The sequence below is a fragment of the Macaca fascicularis genome, chromosome 16 (genome assembly GCF_037993035.2).
Source record: "Macaca fascicularis isolate 582-1 chromosome 16, T2T-MFA8v1.1".
In the NCBI taxonomy this organism is placed as follows: domain Eukaryota; kingdom Metazoa; phylum Chordata; class Mammalia; order Primates; family Cercopithecidae; genus Macaca; species Macaca fascicularis.
The window spans coordinates 7,633,376-7,649,723 of record NC_088390.1 but is presented as its reverse complement, the minus strand read 5'-3'; the positions used below and the strand labels follow the sequence as shown (position 1 = coordinate 7,649,723).

General features: G+C 52.3%; 3 protein-coding genes and 1 long non-coding RNA gene across 14 annotated transcripts in view; 2 read left to right on the top strand and 2 right to left on the bottom strand.

The window, feature by feature from the left end:
- Window positions 1-8,941, top strand: part of FXR2 (FMR1 autosomal homolog 2) — a 26,431-nt gene extending 17,490 nt beyond the window's left edge. Inside the window, exons 8-17 of one of the 2 annotated variants that reach the window (XM_005582769.4) lie at window positions 4,200-4,370; window positions 5,406-5,484; window positions 5,819-5,928; window positions 6,162-6,248; window positions 6,548-6,770; window positions 6,991-7,188; window positions 7,278-7,478; window positions 7,573-7,668; window positions 7,820-7,920; window positions 8,246-8,941. In XM_005582769.4, the coding sequence (XP_005582826.3) occupies window positions 4,200-4,370; window positions 5,406-5,484; window positions 5,819-5,928; window positions 6,162-6,248; window positions 6,548-6,770; window positions 6,991-7,188; window positions 7,278-7,478; window positions 7,573-7,668; window positions 7,820-7,920; window positions 8,246-8,341 (1,362 nt within the window). In that variant the 3' untranslated portion in view covers window positions 8,342-8,941. The remainder of the gene's footprint in view (window positions 1-4,199; window positions 4,371-5,405; window positions 5,485-5,818; window positions 5,929-6,161; window positions 6,249-6,547; window positions 6,771-6,990; window positions 7,189-7,277; window positions 7,479-7,572; window positions 7,669-7,819; window positions 7,921-8,245) is intronic. The other variant, XM_005582770.4, reaches the window with a different exon arrangement.
- LOC123569442 (uncharacterized) lies at window positions 5,744-10,619 on the bottom strand. The gene is made up of 2 exons (XR_006693135.3): window positions 9,307-10,619; window positions 5,744-7,730 (listed from the first exon to the last, which is right to left on the bottom strand). It is a non-coding gene; the product is annotated as an uncharacterized lncRNA (long non-coding RNA).
- SOX15 (SRY-box transcription factor 15) lies at window positions 10,061-11,992 on the top strand. Its single transcript, XM_005582771.4, has 2 exons — window positions 10,061-11,017; window positions 11,622-11,992. Exons 1-2 carry the CDS (start codon window positions 10,485-10,487, stop codon window positions 11,788-11,790), a joined length of 702 nt encoding a protein of 233 aa, XP_005582828.2. The 5' UTR covers window positions 10,061-10,484; the 3' UTR covers window positions 11,791-11,992.
- MPDU1 (mannose-P-dolichol utilization defect 1) lies at window positions 11,978-16,330 on the bottom strand. 10 transcript variants are annotated; one of them, XR_012425212.1, is made up of 7 exons: window positions 16,217-16,330; window positions 14,389-14,454; window positions 14,108-14,240; window positions 13,393-13,514; window positions 13,153-13,271; window positions 12,899-13,009; window positions 11,978-12,744 (listed from the first exon to the last, which is right to left on the bottom strand). XR_012425212.1 is itself a non-coding variant. In XM_045375430.2 (7 exons), exons 1-7 carry the CDS (start codon window positions 16,317-16,319, stop codon window positions 12,619-12,621), a joined length of 744 nt encoding a protein of 247 aa, XP_045231365.1. In that variant the 5' UTR covers window positions 16,320-16,330; the 3' UTR covers window positions 11,978-12,618. The 10 variants fall into 10 exon arrangements, 8 of the variants coding, with proteins under 8 accessions (XP_045231365.1, XP_005582831.1, XP_045231364.1 ...); XM_045375430.2 differs by having other exon boundaries at window positions 13,393-13,478; XM_005582774.4 differs by having other exon boundaries at window positions 13,393-13,478; window positions 14,108-14,235.
- Between the last annotated feature and the right edge of the window lie 18 nt (window positions 16,331-16,348).

Here is a 16,348-nt window from a genome sequence, read left to right as displayed (position 1 = left end):
GGCGCGGTGGCCCACGCCTCTAATCGCGACACTTTGGGAGGCTGAGGAGGGTGGATCACCTGAGGCTGGGAGTTCAAGACCAGCCTGGCCAACATGGTGAAACCCCATCTCTACTAAAAATACAAAAATTAGCCTAACAAAAATTAGCCGGGCGTGGTGGCGGCCGCCTGTAGTCCCAGCTACTTGGGGAGCTGAGGCAGCAGAGCGGCATGAACCCAGGAGGTGGAACTTGCAGTGAGCCGAGATTACTCTTGGGCAACAAGAGTAAACTGCATCTCAGAAAAAAAAAAAAGGATATTTCTTTTTTTGTTGTTTTTTTTTTTGTTTGTTTGTTTTTTGAGATAGCGTCTCTGTCGCCCAGGCTGGAGTGCAGTGGCACTATCTTGGCTTACTGCAACCTCCAACTCCCAGATTGAAGCAATTCTCCTGCCTCATCCTCCCGAGTAGCTGGGATTACAGGTGTGTGCCATCACACCTGGCTAATTTTTGTCTTTTTTAGTAGAGATGGGGTTTCACCATGTTGGCCAGGCTGATCTCGAACTATGGACCTCAAGTGATCCGCTGGCCTCAACCTCCCAAAGTGTTGGGATTACAGGTGTGAGCCACCACGCCTAGCCTGACTAGAGTATTTCTATGAGATCTTTTTGAATTCTGACATCCTGTAATTGTCAGATTCCCTTTCCTTGGTAGTATAACATTCTAAGTGAATAGGGTGTGTGTATTTGAATACCCATTTCCATTTATCAAGTGAATTGATCTTTTTGGGAGGCTTTTTTCTGTGGCTGTGCAATTGCTGGGTCATGATAATCTTTGACTTCTTCAGGGATCCTGCTCAGGGCACTGGCAGGAAAAATTTACTATTACCTTCAGATAATACAAACTTTATTTTTTGTTTTTGTTTTTTGTTTTGAGATGGAATCTCAGTCTGTTGTCCAGGCTGGAGTGTATGTAGTGGCAGGATCTCAACTCACTGCAGTCTCCACCCGCCAGGATCAAGTGATCCTCTCATGTCAGCCTTTGGGTGGGTGGGATTAGAAGTGCACGCCACCATACTTGGCTAATTCTTTCTTTCTTTTTTTTTTTTTTTGAGACAGAGTTTCCCTCTGTCACCCAGGCTGGAGTGCAATGGTGCAATCTCTGCTCCCTGCAACCTCTGCCTCCTAGGTTCAAGCGATTCTTGTGCCTCGGCCTCCTGAGTAGCTCAGATAACAGGCACATGCGCCCCCACATTTGGCTAATTTTTGTTTCTTTAGTAGAGACGGTGTTTCACCATGTTGCCTAGGCTGGTTTTGAACTCCTGACCACAGGTGATCCACCTGCCTTGGCCTCCCAAAGTATTGGAATTACAGGCATAAGCCACTGTACACAACCCTAATTTTAGTATTTTTAGTAGAGACGGAGTTTCACCCTGTTGGCTAGGCTGGTGATGAACCCCTGGCCTTAAGGGATCCACTTGCCTTGGCCTCCCAAAGTGCTGGGATTATAGGCATGAGCCATCACACTGGCCTATTTTATTTTATTTTTTAAATTTTTTGAGATGGAGTCTTGCTCTGTTGTCCAGGCAGGAGTGCAGTAGTGCGATCTCAGCTCACTGTAACCTGTGTAGTTAGCACAGAGTGAGCAAAGGGAGACGGATACAAAATTTTGTCAGACAGCAAGTAGATCATGTAAGACATGTACGGTAGGCTGAGAGGGATTTTATTGTGTGTATACTGAGAAGCCATTGAGTTCACAGTGCCTTCTGTTTTGTCTTTTTTTTGGAGATGGAGTCTCGCACTGTCGCCCAGGCTGGAGTGCAGTGGTGCGATCTCCGCTCACTGCAAGCTCCGCCTCCCGGGTTCAACTGATTCTCCTGTCTCAGCCTCCCAAGAAGCTGGGACTACAGGCACCGGCCACCTCGCCCGCCTGATTTTTTTTTTTTTTAGTAGAGACGGGGTTTCATTGTGTTATCCAGGATGGTCTCGATCTCCTGACTTCGTGATCCACCTGCCTTGGCCTCCCGAAGTGCTGGGATTACAGGCGTGAGCCACCGTGCCCGGCCAAAAGTGCCTTGTTTTAAACTCCTGTTTCAATGATAGATTGAAAGGGGGGCAAGAACGGAAGCAGGAACAGAGCACAGTAGTCCAGGTGAGAAACTTGAACTGGAGTGCTAAAGGAAGAGAGAGAGAGTAGTTTTACGTAGGATACATTTTACAAGTAAAACCAGTAGGACTGACAGGCTCTGTGATACTGAGAGATACATATTTGGTCTCCTGACCAGGCTCCTGGCATTCCACTTGTAAAATCCTTGGAATCTCCAGTGATGTGTGTTTTGTATGCTGATGAGTTGATTCATGGCTAGCCCCTCTAGGTGGCTTCATGATTAGAGGGTTGGAACTTTCAGCCTCACCCCCACCAGCTTCCTGGGAGGGGAGAGGGGCGAGGGGCTGAAGGTTAAGGCAGTCACTGATGGTCAGTGATTTAATCAGTCATGCCTAGTAGTGAAGCCTCTAAAAACCTGAAAGCGGCCGGGCACAGTGGCTCAGGCCTGTAATCCCAGCACTTTGGAAGGCCGAGGTGGGCAGATCACGAAGTCCAGAGTTCAAGACCAGCCTGGCCAGCATGGTGAAACCCTTTCTCCACTAAAAATACCAAAAAAAGGAAGGCAGAAGTTGCAATGAGCAGAGATCATGCCACTGCACTCCAACCTGGGTGACAGACCCCATCTCAATAAAAAGACAAAAAAAAGAAAACCCAGCTGTTCTGCAGGCTTATCTAGAAGACTCTTATAAGTCATTGTAGATCACTTCCCCTCCCTTCCTAGTGTAGTGATTTTGAACACTCAACTTAGTTTCTTTTCCCAACTTTCTCTTCTTGCCTGGTGTAAATCCTTGCTGCAATTCAGTCCTATCCAACTTGGAAGTGGGAAGTAGTGTATTACAATCAAGGAATGTCTCCTTTCAGGTATTATTTCTATTTGGCGCTTACAACATGGGATTCACTCTTCTAAAACCTTTCTGTCTTCCTGCCCCTGAACCCAAGGGTTCCTCTAAAGACTGATTGAGAAATGATGTGAAAGCCTGGTGTTCTATAGGCACATTTTCTGTTTTTCTTAACCCCTCACTTTTTTTTTTTTTTTTTGGAGACGGAGTCTTGATCTGTCACCAGGCTGGAGTGCAGTGGCATGATCTTGGCTCATTATAACCTCTGACTCCCTGGTTCGAGCGATTCTCCTGCCTCAGCCTCCCAAGTAGCTGGGATTATAGGCGCACCCCACCAAGCCCAGCTAATTTTTGTATTTTTAATAGAGACGGGGTTTCACCATGCAATCTCCTGACCTCGTGATCTGCCCGCCTCAGCCTTCCGAAGTGCTGGGATTATAGGCGTGAGCCACCGTGCACAGCCTACCCCTCACTTTTTACTTAAGTTGTTGGGTTTTATATGGGCATGAGTTGATATTCGTTTGGTTAAGGTAAGAGTTCCTTACACTTGCATGTACCTTGTGAGAAGTACTTTCACACCAGCCTTGTCTAATCCTCTTGCTAGTCTTGAGAATAAGATAAGTTGGATATAATCACTTAGCAGATGACACAAGAGGCAGTGTTTGTTTTAAGATCACACAGATAGATACTGTTAGGGATAGATACTCTTAGGGCCAAATCCAGAACTTCGGTGGGTCTCAGTCCAAACTCTACCCTCTTTACCTTTCCTCCCCCACAAACCATTGGTATTTGGAAGGTAGGGGTGGAATTAAAAGTTCTTGACCTTGGCCAGGCATGGTAGCTCACACGGGTAATCCCAGCACTTTGGGAGGCTGAGGCGGGTGGATCACCTGAGGTCAGGAGTTTGAGACCAGCCTGGCCAACATGGTGAAACCCCATCTCTACTAAAAATACAAAAATTAGCCAGGAGTGGTGGTGGACACCTGTAGTCGCAGCTACTTGGGAGGCTGAGGCATGAGAATCAGTTGAACTCGAGACACGGAGATCGCGCCACTGCACTCCAGCCTGGGCGACAGAGTGAAACTCCGTCTCAAAGGAAAAACAAAAAGTTCCTGACCTTTCCACACAGGTCCTGGTGGTCAGCGGACTCCAGAGTGGTTCTAGCTTTCTGTTAATATCACATAGTTTTCCTTATTGAAGTTATGCTAAGGGTCATGTGCCTGGGACTGTGTTCTGAGATTCTACCACCATGATTCCTATAGTGACTTTTCCTTTCAGACAAGCAAGCAGTTGGCAGCAGCCTTCCAAGAGGAGTTCACAGTGCGAGAGGACCTGATGGGACTGGCAATTGGGACTCATGGTGCCAACATCCAGCAGGCCCGAAAAGTACCTGGGGTGACTGCCATTGAGCTGGGTGAAGAGACCTGCACTTTCCGCATCTATGGGGAGGTCAGCAAAGGATGTCTTTCTTCTGGATAGAGGGAAGAGAGGCCGAAGTAGAAAATAAGCCTCAGGCTGGGCACAGTGGCTCACACCTGTAATCTCAGCACCTTGGGAGGCTGAAGTGGGAGGATCACTTGAGCCTAGGAGTTTGAGACCAGCCTGTGCAATATAGTGAGACCCAATCTCTACAAAAATTTAAAAATTAGCTGGAAGTGGTGGTGCGTACCTATAGTCCCAGGTACTTGGGAGGCTGAAGTGGGAAGATGGAGGGGGGAGGGTCGCTTGAGCCTGGGAGTTTGAGACCAACCTGGGCAACATAGAGAGACCCTGTCTTTACCCCCGAAGAAAACCAAAAAACGTTAACTGAGCATGGTGGCATGCATCTGTGGCCCCAGCTACTTGGCTACTTGGGAGGCTGAGGCAGGAGGATCACTTGAGCCTAGAAAGTCGAGGCTGCAATACACCATGATGGTGCCACTGAACCAACTTGGGCAATATAGTCAATAGAGTGAGACCAAAAAATAACAAAAATAGACCAGATCTGTGTCGCCCAAGCTTGTCTTTAACTCCTGGCCTCAAGCAGTCCTCCCTTAGCCTCCCAAACTGTTGAGATTACAGGTGTGAGCCACTGTGGCTGGCCAAGGTCCTCTGTTTTTTTGTTTTTTTTTGGTTTTTTTTTAAGTTATTTATTTGTTTAATTTATTTCTTTATGAGACGGAGTCTAACTCACTCTGTTGCCCGGGCTGGAGTGTAGTGGCATAATCTCAGCTTATTGCAATGTCCACCTCCTGGGTTCAAGAAATTCTTCTGCCTCAGCCTCCTGAGTAGCTGGGATGACAGACGTGAGCCACCATGCTTGGCTGATTTTTTGTATTTTTAGTAGAGATAGCGTTTCACCATATCGCCCAGGCTAGTCTTGAACTCCTGACCTCAAGTTATCCGCCTGCCTCAGCCTCCTAAAGTGCTGGGATTACAGGCACGAGCCACCTCACCCAGCTGGTCTTCTGTTTTAGTAACAACTCCCCGCTGTTCTTCCTTTAGACTCCCGAGGCTTGCCGACAGGCCCGAAGCTACCTGGAGTTTTCTGAGGACTCAGTGCAAGTGCCCAGGAACCTGGTTGGTGAGTTGGTGGCATGTATATACAGTTAGAGGTCAGAATCAAGATTCTCTACAGTGATTCTGAGCTTGTATCCAGGATTGGCACCTCCCTGAGGACTCTCAGTTTCACAAGGACAGAGAAACAGTCTGTAATGGGAGTGATAAAAATGAAAGAATAAATTTCTAGGGATTGTAACATTTTGTCCTGTAAAAACACATCAGAAAACTAGAAGCAGGAGAATGAAGTAAATGGAATCCATATAAAGAAAATGAGGCTGGAAGACGGTTTATCAGCTTTATTCTTATTTCCTAAAAAAAAAAAAAAAAAGGCTTAATTCCTCCTTTACTTATTCCAGGCAAAGTGATTGGAAAGAATGGGAAAGTGATCCAGGAGATTGTGGATAAATCTGGTGTGGTGAGGGTTCGAGTGGAAGGGGATAATGACAAGAAGAACCCCAGGGAGGAGGTATGGGTACGGGGCAAGTGGGCATAGAGATTGGTTTCCAGAAGTAAATGGGGTTGTCCTCTTAGGGCTGGGATTGTCCTTTGAGAGGGTGGAGTACGGAAACTTGTTTAACCCTAGTAGATTTAGAGCCCAGAATGATCCCACTGGGCAGGTTCCCCTAGGACACTGGGCGGGGTTAATCCTTCCATTTCATTTTCCTTTCTGATCCATCGTCTCTGCTCTCTGCTCTCCAGGGAATGGTTCCCTTCATTTTTGTTGGCACCCGAGAGAACATCAGCAATGCCCAGGCTTTGCTGGAGTATCACCTTTCCTACCTGCAGGTACCCAGGCTGGGAGAGGACAGAGCTGGGTGTGGAAAGGGTTTGAACTAAGACTGCTGTAGGGGTCAACTCAGGAATTTTGGTGCTCTGTTTGTCTCTCCATGTAGAACAGAAAACATTTGTGGAAATTTGGGGCTATAGGGTTGGGTCCCAGAATTTTCCTTGTTTAGCCAGTGTCTTCCTTCTCCTTGCATTCCTAAGAGATTAGATATAGAGGGACAGTCAGGGTGGAGAAGCATGAAGAAAGGCACTGATCTTGTTTCTCCTTTCGCTTCTTCTTCCGTCTTTTACCCAACCAGGAGGTAGAGCAGCTTCGCTTGGAGAGGTTGCAAATTGATGAGCAGCTTCGGCAGATTGGGCTGGGCTTTCGCCCTCCTGGGAGTGGGCGGGGCAGCGGTGGCAGTGACAAGGCTGGATATAGCACCGATGAGAGCTCCTCCTCCTCCCTCCATGCGACTCGAACCTATGGGGGCAGCTATGGGGGCCGTGGCCGTGGCCGGAGGACAGGCGGTCCTGCCTATGGTGAGACAGCTTGGGAACAGGAGGCAGGGAGTGGCAGGGCTTGTGGGTAGAGGCAGAGGTCTGGATGGAAGTTTGGGGAAATCTGGGATGGAGATGATAAAGAAGTGATTGATTGGCTGGGGGACTTGTGAGTGAGAGGGAGAATTCTTCCATTTTGGGGAATGTGATGGATCCTGAGGTAGGACGAATGGCCGTGAATAAATCCCACTGTGTTCTTCAGGCCCCAGCTCAGATGTGTCTACAGCTTCAGAGACTGAGTCAGAGAAGAGAGAGGAACCCAACCGAGCTGGGCCTGGCGACAGGGATCCCCCAACCCGAGGGGAAGAAAGCCGGAGGCGGCCGATTGGGGGCCGGGGTAGGGGACCCCCACCTGCCCCCCGGCCCACTTCGAGATATAATTCTTCATCTATTAGCTCAGGTACCAGACAGCTGGGTTCATGAATATGGGCCAAAACAAAAGATGATGGGCACCTGAATGCCACCTTCTCCTCTTCTTCCTCTGACCAGTGCTGAAGGATCCAGACAGTAATCCCTACAGCCTATTGGACACATCTGAACCAGAGCCCCCGGTTGATTCAGAACCTGGGGAACCCCCCCCAGCAAGTGCCAGGCGCCGCCGCTCCCGCCGCCGCCGCACTGATGAAGACAGGACCGTCATGGATGGAGGCCTGGAATCAGATGGGCCCAACATGACAGAGAATGGCCTGGGTGAGGGTGTGCCTGGAGTCTGGAAAGTTAGACATGGGTAGGAATCGAGGGTGAGAGGTTAGATGTGTGACTCTGGTTTTTTCCTGCCCTACAGAAGATGAATCAAGACCTCAACGTCGTAATCGCAGCCGCCGCCGCCGTAACCGTGGTAATCGGACTGATGGTTCTATCAGTGGAGACCGCCAGCCAGGTCAGCCAACTCTGGACACCAGAATCCTTCCTCAGAGCTGAGAGAATGGGATGCTTCCTACCCTGTGAAAATCAGGGGTTCGGGTTCAGTGGGTGTCTTGGGCTGGCTACCAGAATTCCATCTGAAAGTCTTAATCTCCTGCCTTCCCCAGTGACTGTGGCTGACTATATCTCACGAGCAGAGTCTCAGAGCCGCCAGCGGCCACCCCTGGAACGCACTAAACCCTCAGAGGACTCTCTTTCAGGACAGAAGGTAGGCAGGCAAGATGTGATTTACCCATCCCTTTTTTGTTGTTACTCTGGGGCAGAGGGCACAACAAATTTCACAAAGAAATCTCTTACTGAATTGCAGAGGCAGCGGTGTCTGGTGGAGTTTAGACTAGTGTAAACTTTGAATAGGATAGAGAGGAAAGTGTGGTTCACATTTTGTGGATCCCAAGTAAGAGATACTGGATCATGGGGGAACCAACCTCTGGATCACCAAATGCCAGGAGGGCTTGGATGGTAGAAATGTCTCCCACCTGAATTTCTACTCACCGCTTCTTGCTTGTCTGTTTTCTTTTCCACTTTCCCCTCAGGGTGACTCTGTCAGCAAGCTTCCTAAGGGCCCCTCGGAGAATGGGGAGCTCTCCGCCCCCTTGGAGTTGGGTAGTATGGTGAATGGGGTTTCATAAAACCTCCAGCCTGCACCCCTCCCTTCTCCATCTCGCTTGCTGCCCAACACCATGGCCCTCACAGGCCCAACTGACCTGCGCTGGAGCTGCTCTTATCTAGGGGGGAGGGGGGTGGCACAGCAGCTTGGGTACCCCCCAACCTCCAGGAGCTAGTGGAGGGGTGTGTAACAGGGTCATACCCCCTCCCTCTTGTCCACCCTACCCCCAGGGTAAGGGGAGCCTCTCTCCTTCCCCATCAGACTGGATGTGCCTTTATCCTCTAATGCCCCAATCTCTCTCTGAACACCCCCATTCTCCACCTGTTGGTGGGGGGTGCTCCTTGACCCACCCAGATTTGACCGTTCAGGGGGCCTCCCCTGCTATCCCTCCTCCCATCCTGTACCCCCCATTTCTGGGGCCTCATCACTGTGGAAGACGGGGATAGTAAGAGATAAGTGGGTGGGAGGCACGGGGAAGGTTTTGGAGTAGAACCAGGGGTGTGTATGAAGGGGGGTGACAAGGTCCCCCGGGGGAGGGGACCAACCTTGTCTGGTGGATGAGAAGGCGTATTTATTTTTCACTGTACAGTATTTAAAAAGAGAATAAAAAAATCCAAATGGCTCTCTGGCTCCTGTGCCGTTGTCCCCAGTTTGGTCCCTTTGTTTCTCTAGGACTGACCTGCCCTGACCCCCCGCTCCTGTTTTCTGTTCCTCCACACTTGACTTCTCATTGTCTCTTGTCCCAAAGATGGTCTTACTTCTGGGAATTCCTGACATTCCTAAACTCCCCAGGCCCAGGTTCTCCCTCCTGGTCCAGAGGAGGGGGGCTTGTGCCTTGTTGCTTCTCCCCTCCCCCAAGTTTGCTGATGGAGGGAGTTGGGCCACTCCTATACCCTGAGTCACGGCACAGGCTAGGCAGGGCTGCTCAGAGCTGGAGCTGTTCCTGCTAGAAGCTGAGAGCCAAGGCAGGCTGCTTAATCCGATTACCTGAGGCCTGGGGCTTGGGCTGGGCCGTTGGGCAGAATGAGGAGCAGGGTTCCCTGACGGCAGCCTCTGGAGCCTGGGGCCCGGCCTTCTTGGTGGTGTTCTGATCTGGCTCCAGGCTTTTCATCCGGCATGCACATCACAGACCTCTCAACTCGAGTTGTCCTAGGTTTCCTGGCTCCCCCCTCATGACTGGGAGGACTGAAGATAAAACTTGCCATAATTCAATGGCAGTCGAGAAATCTAGGTTTAGGGACTGGAGTTGGGAGGGCTTAAGTTTTCTCACTTGGGAAAGGGGTTGAATCACGGCCCAAGCACCTGCTGGAATGACTCAGGAAACAAAAATGGTCTCTCTCCTCGGCCTTTCTTGCCCCAGGGGCAGGTCTGGGATTTGAGGAGCAACAGGCGCCAGGAAAGGGTTTGAGTTGGTGGTCGGGGATGCTCCCAAGCTCCTCTCAGCACAACTCAGGCCCTGAGGGCACTTGATCCGCCTGTGCTTGATCCCATTGTGGAAAGAATTGGCTTTAAATTGCCTGTGCTCAGGGAGGGGAGGCAATCAGCCACGGGCTGGAAGGCCTGACATCAGGTCTTGGGTGGGGGGGGCGTGGCACCCTGAGGGTGTTGGGGGCTGGGACAAACAGGACACCTGGGTTTACCTACGGGCAGCGGATGTTGGCGCCCTTAAGGAGGTGCAGTGTTCTGGGAGGGACAGGGGCGGAGTCAGTCTTTAAAAGCTGTTCCCAGGGCTGGCCCGCCTGCCACAAACGCTGAGCCCAGGTGGGAGAGTTCTGGGTCATCCGCGCCTGGCAGCTGCGGCAACTCCGGAGACCACAAAGCGGTTTATGGTTTACCCCCTCCACGGAAGGTCGGTCTGATCGCAGCTGCGGGTCGGGGAGAGGGACCGGGGGGGTCTCCCCATTCAGTAGGCCTCAGAGCAGCACCTCTTCAGTGCCGGGGCATCAGACAGCGGATTTTGCATTCGACTCTCCCCAAAGTGTGCCGAACTGGTTGGAAGCAAAGGCTCTAGTTTAAGCGCTGGGCTTGGGGATAAAATACACTTTTTAAGGACCCAAGTTCCTCGGCAACGACTCCAGACTGGGAAGACCCCTCCATTTTCAGGATCGACGCTTCACGTTGAGGGGAGGGCATTCAGGACGCCCTCTTAAGGCTTCTCCCAACCCATGGCGCTACCGGGCTCCTCACAGGACCAGGCCTGGAGCCTGGAGCCTCCTGCTCCCAAGGCTTCTGCGTCTTCATCTTCGGGACCCCAGGAGCGGGAGGGCGCTGGAAGCCCCGCGGCCCCCGAGGCGCTGCCCCTGGAGAAGGTGAAGCGGCCCATGAACGCGTTCATGGTGTGGAGCTCCGCTCAGCGCCGCCAGATGGCGCAGCAGAACCCCAAGATGCACAACTCTGAGATCTCCAAGCGCCTGGGCGCGCAGTGGAAGCTGCTGGACGAGGACGAGAAGCGGCCCTTCGTGGAGGAGGCCAAGCGGCTCCGCGCCCGGCACCTGCGCGACTACCCCGACTACAAGTACCGCCCTCGGCGCAAGGCCAAGAGCTCGGGCGCCGGACCTTCCCGCTGCGGACAGGGAAGAGGTAGCCTGGCCGGCGTCGGCGCGATCTGGGGGCCGGGGTACGCGACCACCCAACCTAGCAGAGGCTTTGGGTACAGACCCCCCAACTACTCGACAGCCTACCTGCCCGGCAGCTATGGGTGAGTGCCTGGGAAACGGGCTGAAGACGGAGGGCCCATGCGCCCCTCTCCTGGAGCCTTGGTGGGGGTGGATGGCGGAGGACGGGAGCCCACCCAAGCAGAGGCCACTCTCGGCCAAGGTGTGGCGGGCACAGGCGCCAGTACCTTCGGGACCTGTGTAGGGTGGGGCGGGTCAGGGTTCTCCCAGAGGGCGTTTCCATCTCAGTCTGAAGGTGATAGCCCTGCAGGGCCCGGTGACGGACCCCTGGATGCGATTGTGTCCTAGTTAGATGCCCTGTTTCCCCCCTGCTTCTGGCCTGTGTGTGACCCAGCTTCCTCTCCCAGCCCCCAGGGCAAGGAGAGGCCAAGCCCATTCTGCCCCTTCCTGGCCTGACTCCCCAGCCCCAAGAGGAAAACAGCCGTGCAGCACGCAAGCCCGCTCCCGAGCGTGCCCCAACAGGGCCGCGGGCTCTCTATCCCCGGGTCGGCTTCCATGCCTGCTGCGCCCAGCGGGCTGGGTAGCCAGGGCTGGGTGGGTGGCAAGCTCTACCCTGTCTGCCCAGAATTGGTCGAACTCACCTCCAACCCAGGGAAGTGCCCTCTAACCTCTTGTTTCTCTCTGCAGCTCTTCCCACTGCAAACTGGAGGCCCCCTCATCGTGTTCCCTCCCTCAGAGTGACCCTAGGCTCCAGGGGGAGCTGCTGCCCCCCTATACCCACTACCTGCCCCCTGGCTCTCCCACTCCATACAATCCTCCCCTTTCTGGTGCCCCCATGCCCCTAACCCACCTCTAACTCTGGTGGACTCAGACCTCACCGGACGTGCCTCATCCTCCTTTTTTAATCCAGCAGCATCCCCTACCCCAGGCTGTCAACCCTTTCTCCTGTTGGACTACAGTGCAGACGCCGCCTGCAGTCCTCCCACGAAAGCCAGGGAGAGCCGCACAACAAACAGTTATATTTTTGGTAGTATTAAACACAGTTTTGTATTATTCAACTGAGTCTCCAGTCTTTATTGTCCCATCTGTTCCCCTCACTGCAGCAGGAACCAGCCCCATCTCCACTCCCTTCCGCCTAGACCTGCCAGAGCAGGAACCTCCTCACCCCACCCTGGGGCCCTGCCTGAGTCATTCTCCGTCCCCCTTCCCCCACCTCAGCACTGGGGTCTGGGAGACAGTCCCAGCCGGGCTGAGGCGGGGAGGCAGCCACAGGCCCCCAGTCCCCTCCACTCTGCCTTCCAGGCTCCATCTTCTAAGGCCAGAAGGGAAGCAGGGAGGCTGGAGGACAGGGTAAAACATTTACCCAGGATGGTGTTAAACAGCTGGAAATTGCTGCTAGAGGAGGAGGCTTGGCTGAATGACTGAGTTAATAGTTCATGTACAGGGCTTAGAAAAGCACTCAAATGTCAAAATTTTGGCTTAGGAGACTCTACCCCCATCCTCTCCTTTTCTAAGGATCTGGATCCATCAACCATTTGTTTCCACTACAGCCAACCCTGGCTTAGAAAGTCTGCAAATGCAGAGGAATGGAGGATGAGTAAGTCACACCAGCAGGCTGGCTCAGATGGGGAGAACCCTGAGGTTGGGTGAATGAGTGGAAACGGAATGACTCCAGTAGCTGGCTCTACTCTGCCTTTTTCTGCCTGTGGGGAGGCCTTGCATTCCAGTAGAAGAGCAGCTGGGCGGCGATGAGGCCGTTGCAGAGTGAGGAGACCACAAAGGTCCCAGCCATCAGGGGATCTCCAGTTTCCTGGTTGCAAGAGACAGAGCCAGTGTTACCCTTCAGCATAGCTCAAGAAAGGTTCCCTTATGGACAAAGGATCCTGGCGGGGCAGCTTTGGCCCTTAGCTGGGAGAAGAAAGATGAGGTTTTAGTGCCTTCTAGAAGGAAGATGTTGCACTCACCTGAATGGAAGTGAAGATTCGGGCCAGGGAGCCCCCAAACAGCAGGAAGACTGTGATGGCTGAGAGCTGGCCTGTGTGCCCATTGTGGTAATTGGTGGCTGCCTGGAGAAGCTGGGGGAGGAGTTGAGACCTTTGGCTCTGTCACCTGAGCTCCTCCCATACTCCCCCAAGTCCAATACCCCTACACTTTGACCTTCCACTCTTTCCCCTCCACCCTGCCCCCCAACATCTTGTCCCTTGCTCCCGGTACCCACCCTCCCCACCACCACAGCAGGCACATTGGAGGCCTGGAGCAGGGTGACTACAGTCAAGGGCGTCAGAGGTGAGAGAAGCACCAGCAGGACCAGGCCGTAGCAAGCGAGGAAAGCGACACCTAGGGGTGGGGAGACAGGAGTCCTTGTCAATCTCCCAACATCATTTGGCTTTCCCAGGCCTGAGTTCCCAGCAGGGTTCCCAGGAACCACACAGCCTGCTCTTAGGGAAATCCCCGGCACCTTTCACAGTCTGTCCTCTGTAGTGCATGACCAGGAAGCAGATGGTGATCGTCTGGAGCATCAGGAATAAGGCTTCACCCCAAGAGCTGCAGAGTCAAGAGTTGGGAGGAAGAAAGGCGGGCCTAGAAAGAGGCAGGGAAAGCCTCCATAGCCCATCCATCCAGGGACACCATGCTCTGATCACACTTCTCTACAGCCCCCGCACGGGATTGGCTCATTCTCAATCGTGGCCATTCTTGGGATGCTCACCCCTTTTCAAGGTCACCTCCACTGGTGATGATTAGGTTTTTAAAAGGGCTTAAAACTTTCCTGGCCCCTCATCCCTTTTTTTTTTGAGACAGAGTTTCAAAAAAAAACTCCAGATCTTCATGCACAGGCTGGAGTGCAGTGGCACAATCTCAGCTCACTGCAACCTCTGTCTCCCAGGTTCAAGTGATTCTCCTGCCTCAGCCTCCCAAGTAGCTGGGATTACAGGTGCACACCACCACACGCAGCTAATTTTGTATTTTTAGTAGAGACAGGGTTTCACCATGTTGGCCAGGCTGGTTTTGAACTCCTGACCTCAGGTGATCCACCCACCTTGGCCTCCCAAAGTGCTGGGGTTAAAGGCACTAGCCACCCGGCCTGGCCACTTTCCTGCCCTGTAACCTCCCTCACCTTAATCCCCATTAGAGTTGTGGGTATTACCCTTGGGGAGGAAGAGTGAGCCCCTCACCTGAATGGGAAGTTGTTAGTGATGCTGTAGACCATGGTCCCAGTCAATGCCACTAGCTCCAGCATTACAGACTGGAGACTCAATCCTTCGGCACTCTTGGCTCCCAGGATTTTAAACACCTGGGGCAGCTTTACTAGGGGAAAGATGAGAAAAGTAGGACTGAGGAGTCTCCATTCTTTGGGATGCAACACAACAGCTACAGAATGAACGCCCACACAGCTGACGGCCTCTCAGAACCTCCACCTCAACCCAACAGCAGGAAAGAAAGATAAGAGACATACCAAGAAGTGAGCCAGCCACAATGCCCAGCCCCAGGCCTTTGCTGAGGAGAATCTTGAGGCAGGGGACTGAGGAGAGAAAAAAGGGTAAGCAGACAGGAGATGTCTGAAACCGAGGCCAGGGCTTGAAGCTCCTGTGGGCTCTCCCCAACCCCTCTTACCCACACCACGGTCTTGCATTGTCTTGGGGGGAGGAGGGACGGAGGGCAGCGAAAAAGGCCTGGTCTTTCCTGCTCCAAACCACTATACTTTTTTTTTTTTTTTTTTTTTGAGACAGTCTTGCTCTGTCACCCAGGCTGGAATGCAGTGGCCCGATCTCAGCCCACTGCAGCCTCTGCCTCTCAGGTTCAAGCAATTCTCTTGTCTCAGCCTCCCAAGTAGCTAGGATTACAGGTGCACACCACCATGCCTGGCTAATTTTTGTGTTTTTAGTAGAGACGGGGTTTCACCATGTTGGCCAGGCTGGTGTCGAACTCCTGACTTCAGATGATCCACCTGCCTCAGCCTCCTAAAGTGCTGGGATTATAGGCTCGAGCTACCGCGCTGGGCCCCAGACTATTACTTTCCAAAACAGCTTTTCTCCAATGCCTACCACCTGCCACATCCAATCTTCCCTTCCCTATAAATTAACATCCAAACTTGGCTTGACCTCCACGGCTCTCCATTGCTTCCCCGTATAAAGTTAAGAAATGCCAAGTTAAGAAATGCCCAAGAGTTTTTTAATCCTTTATCTCCCTTCTCTGGGCCAATGGGTGCCCCATTTCACATGTCTTCTCTCACCAAAGACAAGTCTTCATACTTTTTTTTTCTTTAATTTTGAGACGGAGTTTCACTCTTGTTGCCCAGGCTGGAGTGCAATGGCACGATCTCGGCTCACTGTAACCTCTGCCTCCTGGGTTCAAGAGATTCTCCTGCCTCAGCCTCCCAAGTAGCTGGGATTACAGGCGCCTGCCACAATGTCCGGCTAATTTTTTGTATTTTTAGTAGAGACGGGGTTTCACCCTGTTGGCCAGGCTGTCTCAAACGCCTGACCTCAGGTGATCCACCTGCCTCGGCCTCCCAAAGTGCTGGGATTACAGGCGTGAGCCACCGTGCCCGCCCCATACCACTCTTTCTTGAACACTCTGACTGTCCCTGGCCCCTACTCAGGGACTAAACTTTACCCTTTCAGGACTTGCTTTTATGCCCTGGCCATCTACAACTTATGTAGCTTTGAAGCCTTCCCCTCAAGGAGCTTGGTCCAGTGGGAGTCAGACTCTCACGGGTCATGAATGCGGCTAAAACAAAGTGCCCCACGAGTTCAAGAGAGGGGCAGACTGACGCTTCCCAAATGGTCTGACGGTGGGCCTTGTTGTGGAGCTGTCTCGCAATCAAAAAGGAAGGGAGGCAAATTATTCCGAAATCAGACTATGAGCAAACCTGGAGGCTGGAAAGAAAGCAATCAGGGTGGCGGAGCCTTTGGGGGTGCAATGAAGGCCCAATTCATCAGGGGCTTTGAATTAAGCTTAACCCTGCTAGCGATCTAATAAAGGTTGGCATGATTTGACTTGACTTTTATTTTGTTTTATAAAGGTTGAGTCTTTTCGTCTTTCATTGTCGCTAAAGCTCAAATCTCACAAAGAAGTAATTCCACCCGATGACTTCCCCACTGGCACAAATATGGCGTCCTCCCTCTAAGGGGCCCGAGACACTTCCGCCCCTCTCAGAAGTGACTTCCGCTCAGCTCGGCGTGGCGGCAGTGACTGCCGTCACTTAGTCGCCGATCAAGCCTTGGACTAAGGGTCCACGGTCACTCGAGCAGGACTTGGATTGGATGCTGAATAAAACTCACCGTGAAGCAAGTCCCACTGAACGAAAAGTTGGTCGTAGCATTTCTCAGGTAAAAGAATCGGCACGAGCAGCCGTTTAAGCGGTCCATCCGCCTCGGCCGCCATATTGCAAAGCTAGCTTCCGCCAGTCTCTC

What these genes read in the sequence shown, in the direction of transcription:
- SOX15 (XM_005582771.4), top strand. Translation starts at nt 10,485, where the DNA reads ATGGCGCTACCGGGCTCCTCACAGGACCAGGCCTGGAGCCTGGAGCCT. An exon ending in TACCTGCCCGGCAGCTATGG is followed by an intron (nt 11,018 to 11,621) that starts GTGAGTGCCTGG and finishes TTCTCTCTGCAG; the next exon opens with CTCTTCCCACTGCAAACTGG.
- MPDU1 (XM_045375429.2), bottom strand. Translation starts at nt 16,319, where the DNA reads ATGGCGGCCGAGGCGGATGGACCGCTTAAACGGCTGCTCGTGCCGATT. An exon ending in TGTGGCTGGCTCACTTCTTG is followed by an intron (nt 14,241 to 14,388) that starts GTATGTCTCTTA and finishes TCTTTCCCCTAG; the next exon opens with TAAAGCTGCCCCAGGTGTTT. An exon ending in ACTAACAACTTCCCATTCAG is followed by an intron (nt 13,479 to 14,107) that starts GTGAGGGGCTCA and finishes TTGACTCTGCAG; the next exon opens with CTCTTGGGGTGAAGCCTTAT.